The sequence below is a fragment of the Palaemon carinicauda genome, chromosome 37, assembly GCF_036898095.1.
Source record: "Palaemon carinicauda isolate YSFRI2023 chromosome 37, ASM3689809v2, whole genome shotgun sequence".
Lineage (NCBI taxonomy): Eukaryota > Metazoa > Arthropoda > Malacostraca > Decapoda > Palaemonidae > Palaemon > Palaemon carinicauda.
Genome location: NC_090761.1, coordinates 57,671,152 through 57,681,151, shown reverse-complemented (window position 1 = coordinate 57,681,151; position 10,000 = coordinate 57,671,152). Strand labels below are relative to the sequence as shown.

Genomic DNA, 10,000 nt, shown 5'->3' with positions numbered 1-10,000 from the left:
ATATATATAAATACATGTATGTATTTATATGTATATATATATACATATGTATAAATAAATAAATAAATAAATAAATATATATATATATATATATATATATATATATATATATATATATATATATATATATATATATATACACACTTAGTATTCTACCATTCGTTGTGTTATGAATCTCATCTTTCTATTGTTTCCTAAACAGGTGTCTTTGGCTATAGCAGCCATTGCTTTTGCTGACAAACGCCCCCACCCAAGACCATCCTATCACCCACAACCTTCCTACCATCAACCAGCCTACCACCAACCTTCCTACCATCCTCAACCATCCTACAAGCACCCTGAGCCTGCAGTGCCAGCCTGCGCTGCCAACACCACGAAGCCCTGGTGCCTCGAGGATTCCGAATACCCAACCTACGAGATCAAGCATGCCGCCGAATACCACTACGAGAAGGTCCTGTCTGTGTACGCTGACGTAGCTGATCTGAACACAGCTCTGTCTGTGAACAGACCCAAGACCCTGGAGGAAGAGACCTACCTCTGCCCCTCTGAGACCGCCTACGTCAGACCACTTCGCGCCGTGAACACCGACGGCAAATGGAGAGTCATTGTAAACAACGTCGATGTCCATTACGAAACTCTCACCCAGACCACAAGAGTTGAAGAATGCTTGACCTCCGGCGATGCCTGTCCTCTCGTGCCTGACTGCTACGACTCCAAGTGTCTGCAGAAGTCCATCTACCACCGTTTCCTCGTCTACGATCCCTATGATCAGTACTTCCCCTTCGCTATTGAGACCTTCAAGCTGCCCGCAAGCTGTGCCTGTCTCTTGGGCGCCTTCACCATCGACCACTAAGAAAGCCATCGCATCATGAATCTCTTGCCTGGAATGACTGACCAAAAAGCGAGTTAAGGACCTTGCCTACTCTTTTTTGTGAATCTTATGTCTTCTCTTGCCATCTCTTAGACCTGAGAGCACAAGCGGTTTATACAAACTCTACAGTAACTTCTCAATATCCTCTGTAATTTTGTAAATCCCAGGGGTCCACTGGCATGACACCACGAAGAACATAGAGGCACTGATTAACCAAAAGGGTTTCAGTGCCATGTTTTTTCAATAATTCAGTCGACAAGAACTCGTACAAAACGTGAAAGAAAGCAGTTCTCTAGTCATCTCGCTGTGATAGTCTTAATAACTTCAGTGCATTATTTAAGAATCGAAAGTTGTATTTATTTTGTGTAACTTCAGAATTCACAACTCACGTGGAACTAATAAAAAAGCAAATCGATTTGATGTATTTTCTTTGTTATTCCCTTATTTATTATTTTTTTTTTTTATATCTCCATCCTTTACAATCCTTGAATATTTCTTGGGAAATATTGTATACATATGTTTCCCAAGGTTTTGCGGGATATTTCTTAAATAAATTTTATATATTATAGAAGCAACAGAAGTTATTTTGCAACAAACATACACTCTATTGTTTCGCAATTAGTTATACCTTCTAACAGGTTCACAGTTGTGTCGACAGTTAATTAGAATATAAATCCACCACAAACCAACCAACGTTTGCACCACTGACCTGATTCTACTGATGTAATATGACGTTTCTTTGTTTTCTTCATTAGGGTTGATTCACACTAACTGTCCGGTCGTGCTCTGCTCTCGCTCCGGTCACGGTTCGGTCACTCTCCGCTCTCACTCCGGTCACGGTCCGGTCGCGCTCCGCTCTCACTCCAGTCACGGTCCGGTCGAATATTGTTACATGATTTTAAATGGAAGCAATCACACTGGCGCTCCGGTCCGCTCTCGCTCCAGTCACGGTCCGGTCGAATATTGTTACATGATTTTAAATGGAAGCATTCACACTGGCGCTCCGGTCCGCTCTCGCTCCAGTCACGGTCCGGTCGAATATTGTTACATGATTTTAAATGGAACCCTTTACACTGGCGCTCCGGTCCGCTCTCGCTCCAGTCTCGCTCCGGTCATGATAGAAAAAAATCAATATGTACAATAATAGGCTTATGTTCACTGCGTAAATACATTTCCTAGTATCACTGAACAATATTCCTATGCAATTATGCTTTCTTTTTATATTTATAATTTTCCCAAGACACACATCAGACCGAGAGTGTGAACACCCAAGTACCTAAAGTCTAGGTCCTAGACCGAACCGAGAGCAAACCGAGACTGGAGCGTGACCGGACCGATAGTGTGAATCAACCCAGGTTCTCTTCAAGAAGACTTACAATATAATGTTATTCATAGAGATTTAAAGTAATTCGGATTTACAGATGTAGCATTAGTTAACATTTGTGTTCTTGGATGTAAATTTATTTATATTAGTCATCACACTTATAAATGGATTAGTTTTTTTTTTAAACTGACCAGGTTATTTTTGCCTTTCTTCTGCAGGAATTTGCTTTGGGTAGAGCGTAGAAGAAAAATTGGAAAAGTTAAATTTAGTGTTTAATAAAGTTATTCGAAAAAAAAACTACCATAAGTCAAATTTCTTTCATGGTAAAAATTAATAGGTTTCCTCTAGTACAGTAGGCCGCTTTGTCTATTATTCTCAATACTAATCTTAACATTATTTATCTAGAATATTTTTTTTCTACGCTGCCTGTCATCATTGTTTAAAATCTCTTAAATGATACAGAACGTTAATTAATTTTTTTGATAACCATAATGGGGCTTTGATTAGTGCTTGTACAGTATAGATACAAAAAATTGAGTCGAAAACGCTTTGGTTATCAGAACAAAATTTTTAATCGTCTTTGAAATAATCACATGATAATGTGAAAAGACATATTCAAGCCATTAAACTATTCTTCCATTTTCCCATTCAAGTTGCAACAGATGTCAAACATGATTTTACAAAGACGTAATAGAGAAAAACGACTCCTAAAGTGTCTCAAATAACCGTCACCAGAGTATTTGTGGTTTACAATATCCGTGACCTTTCCTCTGATGGAAAATCAGTCACGTTCAGCTTAAAAGCATTTACGTGTTTACATAATTTTTGAAATGGTTACTTTTTTTTTATTTTAATATATATGATTTAGATCTTCCTTTATTCTTTGTTGGCTCCATAGTTTAGTGTCTTGTTTCTATCTGAACTTTCATGTTACGTATGTCAATAGAAATATTCAAATGGATGTTATGATAACAGAAAAAATGCACTATGCAGACACACACACACACACACACACACACACATATATATATATATATATATATATATATATATATATATATATATATTTATATATATATATATAAATTATATATATATATATTTATATATACAAATTATATATATATATATATATATATATATATATATATATATGTATATATATGTATATATATATAAATTATATATATATATATATATATATATATATATATATATACATATATGTATTTATATATACAAATTATATATATATATATGTATATATATATATATATTTATATATACAAGTTATATATATATATATATATATATATATATATATATATATGAGTGTGTGTGTGTTGGAAAAGCAGGATACTATAAGCCCAAGGGCTTCAACAGGGAAAATAATCCTGTAAGGAAAGGAAATAAGGAAATAAATACAAAAAAATAAGAAGAGTAACAACATTAAAATAAATATTTCCTATATAAACTATAAAAACTTTAACAAAACATGAATAAGAGAAATAATATAGAACAATGTGCCCGAGTGTACCCTCAATTGGTTGATTTGAGGTTATCTGGCATCCTGACATCTAAGGTCGTAGACGCCTGTACCCTCAAGCAAGAGAACTCTAACCCAAGACAGTGGATGACCATGGTACAGAGGCTATGGCACTACCCAAGACTAAAGAACGATGGTTTGATTTTGGAGTGCCCTTCTCCTAGAAGAGCTGCTTACCATAGCTAAGGAGTCCCTTCTACCCTTACCAAGGAAAGTGGCCACTGAACAATTTCATTGCAGCAGTTAATTCCTTGTGTGAAGAATTACTTTATTATATGATATAATTGGTATTTTCATTAATTTATTTATTGTTCAACTAAACATGGCAATTCATATTCTGTATTTAGTTCCTATTTATTAGAATTTTTTTTTCTATTGATATTCAAGTATTTTTTTTTTAGGAAAACCTTTAGGATTTCAGCTGTGTTCTCCTTCATCGTCGCAATATTTCCAGTTGTTAGTTAAAGTAGTTAAAGGTAATAAGTATATCTTTAATCCTAATATATTGACGCAATTAAAAAACAAATATAACTGCGCTTTAACTCTTGTGTCGGAATTTTTCTATCTTTTATTTCAATATATTGACTTAATTGAAAAACAAAGGTAACTGCGCTTTAACTCTTGTGTCCGAACGTTTCTATCTTTAATTTCAATATAATAATATAATTGGAAAACAAACGTAACTGCGCTTTAACTCTTGTGTCCGATTGTTTCTATCTTTAATTTCAATATATTGACATGATTAAAAAACAAAGGTAACTGCGCTTTAACTCTTGCGTCCGAATGTTTCTATCTTTAATTTCAGTATATTGACATAATTAAAAATCAAAGGTAACTGCGCTTTAACTTTTGTGTCCGAATGTTTCTAGTTTCAATTTCAATATACTGACATAATTAAAAAACAAAGGTAACTGCGCTTTAAATCTTGTGTCCGAATGTTTCTATCTTTAATTTAAATATATTAACATAATTACAAAAAAAAGTAACAGCGTTTTACCTCTTATGTCCGATATTATTTTCTTCAATCTTATTGATTTCGAAATATGAAATCAATCTAATACATAAAACATCCTTACCCATGAAGTTACATTTACTACAGTAATTGTGGAAAGAGAGATGTAAAATCACTGTCGATTCCTATACAATTTCTCTGTAATAAAACAGCACTAACAACTAGTTATTGCCTCCTCTTAAAGGCAAATAGTAACTAAATTACTATAATTCGTGTAATAAATCATATTTTACGAGAGCAGCCATAATCGAGTAGAGATAATATAAGTCTTCAGTCACGATTGGCCGTAGTGAAGTATTTTATTTCCAAGGATAATAATTATGTTTACATGTCAGATGGAACTAGGTTTCACGGTAAAATTATTACATTTTAGAATTTTTTAAAGACTTTCAGATGTATAGGCTTTCCTATAAAGGCCTATTTGCTCACGATTAAACTCAGTTAAATTTCCCAATCTTTTTTATTGTTTTCTATTCATGTGAGTTAAATGATTTCTAGGGTATCACTTTCATATAATCACACACTAAGTTCAAGTTTATGATGGTTATAAGAGTCCTGCGGTAGTTACCTGTAAAAGAGAGAGAGAGAGAGAGAGAGAGAGAGAGAGAGAGAGAGAGAGAGAGAGAGAGAGAGAGAGAGAGAGAGAGAGAGAGACTCAGCTGTTCATGAATATTACTGTTAAAATGGTTGTTTATAATGAAAAACCAATATAGGTGCTTTACTATCTCAAGATGAGAGAGAGAGAGAGAGAGAGAGAGAGAGAGAGAGAGAGAGAGAGAGAGCAGTAACCAAGATGGTAGCGAAAAGGAGCAAGTTAGATATTTCAATAGTATAGTCAAGAGAACTTTCCTTCTTTGAGGTCCTGGCAAAAATTTCTTTGTTTTCTCCTCTGTTTTCAAGAATCATTAAAATGAAATGAGGACTATTAGAAGGATTTTCGTCTGAACATAATAAATCAACAATTATAGAGTTTTTTAATAAAATAAATTTTTTTCATTCAATAGATTAAGAAAATTTGAAGTTTGTCTCAAATGATAAGTTAAGAAAAATAGGTTTTTCTCAAACAATAAGTTAACAAAACTTCAGTTTTTCTAATAGAATAAGCTAATGAAATTTATTTTTCTAATATAATAAGCTAAGAATATTTTTTTCTAGGCAAAAACATTCAGATTTAAGTATTAACGCGTATATGCATTCACAAATAAACAACATATAACATTTTGTATATCAATCAATAAAAGGCTGTAAAAAATAGGGCAAGAGGAATTTACATAAAATTGAGCTTATAATTAAAAACTGTGATTTAAATAAAGAATGTTTAGTAGTCCTGAAGAACACACACACACACACACACACTCTCTCTCTCTCTCTCTCTCTCTCTCTCTCTCTCTCTCTCTCTCTCTCTCTCTCTCTCTCTCTCTCTCTCTCTCTCTCTCTCATTTATATATATATATATATATATATATATATATATATATACATACACATATATATACATATTTATATATATAAATTTATATATACATATATATATATATATATATATATATATATATATATATATATATATTGTCAGTAATAGATTTCCTAAAAAGCATTGGGTTAAAGAAGATGAAATGATTAAAAGATGAACTTGGAGATGAAGAAAAGACTATGATCTAAATTGCTGGGGAGATGGAATGAAAGCAAAGAAAATATTAAAGAAAATATCAGGTATTTTGTTTCCTGAATCTGGTTTATATAAAAAGATTTAGTAAAAAACTAGTGGGGATTTCTTAAAATGGTTCCCAAAGGACATAAAAGAAACTTATTAATATCTAAAATGGAAGGGTATTGAAAGTAGACAATAAAGATTCAACGTAGAACGAGCAGAAAGAAAAACGATAATAGAATAAGAAAAAAACATAAAAACGATAATGGCGGAATTTTGATAATTTTACAATAACCAGGGATAAAATAATCATCTGATATTAATTTCTACACATATATTGCCAATTTTTCTAATGAATGAGATTATTTCATTCAAGTAAACCGTTTGTGAAAATAGAAAATAAAGAATTATAGCAAATCATCTTAGCAAAATGTCAAGGACATTTTTGAGTAAACGACTAAACGTAATACAAAACAAAGTAAATAAAAAACAAAAAACAAAGGACTTCATGCCATTTATGAGAAGGGAAAATAAATAATCATAGCAAATCAACCTAACAAAATTTCCAGGACATCATTCTTTTGGTAAATAACTATACATGTAGCAAAACAGAGTAAAAAAAAAAAAAAAAAAAAAAAAAAAAAAAAAAAAAAAAAAAAAATCATACCATTTGTGAAAACAAAAAATAAAAAATCATAGCAAATCATCCTTACAGGAATCTCATTATATTATCGGCTAAACGACTAAACGTGGTACTAAACAGAGTAAATGAGAAGACAAAGAATGACTAATGATATACAAAGAGACTTGAATTATTCAAACAAGCAGATATGATTTGTCTTCCATAGTTTGGTCCTTGTGAAATAAAGTTGCTCTCTCTCTCTCTCTCTCTCTCTCTCTCTCTCTCTCTCTCTCTCTCTCTCTCTCTCTCTCTCTAGCCACCACCGCAAGATAAATGGACCTTCGGAAGTGTGGTTTAGTTTATGTTATTACCCAAGCACCATGGAAAGACTAGTTACAGGGAACGTGGAAATGCGTATTTTGTCAAAGCCCGTAAGAAGGGGCAAGTGTTTCATGGAGTGTATACGTAGTTATATTTGATATTTTTTTATATGTTTTACCATTCCATTCAATTATTTATATTTATCATTTTAATTTTTATATGAAATATCAGAAATCTGTTTTATGGAAGATTTTACCGACCAAATTTCGTTCTTTAGATAATTTATTATACATTCATATAGTCAATTACATAAGTTGTTTATATATGTAAACAAATATAACCAAGATAGAAAGTAATTCTTTGTAGAAATCTTGAATGGATAACTTACAGGATGATTCTGAATTGTAATATATTTCTTACAGATTTTTCTGTATAATCTACCTGTCCGTTATTTTGTTAAAGTGATCACATATTCTGTATTTTCATTCATAATTAAACCAGTCTATTAAGCGTGACTTATTGTATATCAAAATCAGGATGATTACGATAAACTCAGCTTATTTATTTCAATGTTGATATTGCTCTTAGATATTTTATCTTTCCTTGTTTCCTTTCTTCACTGGGCTATTTTCCCTGTTAGAGCCCCTGGGCTTGTAGCATCCTGATTTTTCAACTATGGTTGTAGCTTAGCAAGTAATAATGATAATAATAATAATAATAATAATAATAATAATAATAATAATAATGTAATGGTTAGATACACAAGTAAGTATGACCTTCTGACATAAATCATCCTTTAAGTATTTTTAACTGAGAGAATCCAGCAAATGATAATCTTGTGAAAACTGTTCCCTTTTGCAATGCATAATTCTCGTAACAGTATTTAACTTGGTGGCATTCTTAAGCCTTTAAGAAACATCTGTTTCATCGTTCAAATTAGATAAAAGGTCTTGAGATGAATATGGAATTGGATCTTTCTTGTAAGATGATGTCCACATTTTTGTGCGTAATTCCAGTTAGGAAAGGGACGCATAAAAATAACAAATGAATTTCCCGTGAACAGTTGAGTACTCTGGGGGAATGTGTTGTCACCTATGTTGTTTATCCTACTTATTCCGAATGGCCTAATGATATTTGAAAATAGATATTTTCACTTATTCTGAAGGTTAGATTTTCGTCCTCTCAATACCATAACGATGTCTCACCTGTACTTTTAACAAATTTAGAATTATTACTTACGAATAACTCTATCTTCATATAATTCTGAGCATAAAATGGCGATATTCAGAAAGGGGTTTGAGACCAATATGCCATTATCAGTTGGTTTAGGATTGATTCAGTTCAGGGTTATGGTGGCCGATGCGGTAACGTCCCTGACTGGTGAACGCAAGACTGGGCTTCGAGTCCCCGCTTAAACTCGCTTGTTTCTTTGATCGCTGCAACCTTACCATCCTTGTGAGATAAGGATGGGGTTGGTTGGGGGAGCCTATAGGTGTATCTTATGAGTCATCAGCAGCCATTGCCTTGCCCTTCTTGGTCCTAGCTTGAGTGGAGAGCAGGCTTGGGCGCTGATCATATGTAATAGGGTCAGTCACTAGGGTTTAGTCCTGCTTGATAGGGCAATGTCACTGTCCCTTGCCTCTGCCATTCATAAGTGGCCTTTAAACCTTTAGAGGGCAGAAGGGTTTTTGGATGATGGTAAGAGCTTTCCAGACAGGTACTTACTTTACTTTACTTTACTTTGACGGCTCCACTGTCGTTATATCTTGTTCGTTCGGAGTATTCAACGTTTCATATCACGCATTGCTCATTTACTGTTAAATCGTCACTGTTATACGACTCATGGAATAAGAAAGTCTTCAGTTTCTCATTGAAAACCTTAATGTCCTCAATCATTCGGATGTCTCGTGGGAGCTTATTATATAGTCTCGGGGCCGCATATTTAAAGACCCTGGAGCCTACAGTAAACAGGAAAGGGGCTGTTTGTCAGATTGGAGCCTCAGGTGTGATAGGAGTCCCGTAAAAGGGATGAGTAGAGGTAACAGGGTAATTATTTTCTTTCATGTAAAGGACTTCTAAGGGAGAGGAACCCAGGATTAGCCTCATGGTTTATAATTTAAGTTCTAGTTACAGCAAATTATCTTTGGGGTCAAAGTTCGTGTTGTGTTATCTTGGAGATAAGAACTGAAGAGTCATGATAGACGAACCATTTAGTTATCCTGGTATACAAGGCTTTGTACAGTATACCAGGATGTCACTTTGGTCTTCTTGTGCTATTCCTTTAAAGGGTTGAAATCCTTTTAGATAGGAACGCATAAATTTTCTTATAAATTACTCTATAGTTTTACATTACCTACTAGAATTGAATAACTTAAATTTTATAATTAACAAAATATATCAAACTAATAAGTATAGCACAGACAGTTCCAAAATTATATTGTCAAAATATTTTCCATTAAAAAATTTCAGCAATGGTTTTGTCATACTTCCACTAAAGGACTCGACATTTGTCACGGTAGAGATAAATCACGGCCTGCAATTAATATCCTCCAACAACAGATGGAACCAGTGAAAGTGATTGCTTAGATTTTCTTTTTTTTTTTTTTTTGCACAGGAAACCACGGGTTATTATTATTCAGAATAGAATAATTCT

The 10,000-nt window shown here is 33.1% G+C and overlaps 2 protein-coding genes across 2 annotated transcripts in view; both read left to right on the top strand.

The window, feature by feature from the left end:
- Positions 1-1,265, top strand: part of LOC137629123 (neurotrophin 1-like) — a 1,579-nt gene extending 314 nt beyond the window's left edge. The window contains exon 2 of the mRNA XM_068360397.1: positions 203-1,265. Coding sequence (XP_068216498.1) covers positions 203-853 — 651 coding nt within the window. The 3' untranslated portion in view covers positions 854-1,265. The remainder of the gene's footprint in view (positions 1-202) is intronic.
- The window catches only part of LOC137629711 (zinc finger CCHC-type and RNA-binding motif-containing protein 1-like), a 543,938-nt gene that overhangs the window by 192,882 nt on the left and 341,056 nt on the right, over positions 1-10,000 (top strand). The gene's annotated exons all lie outside the window — the stretch shown is intronic.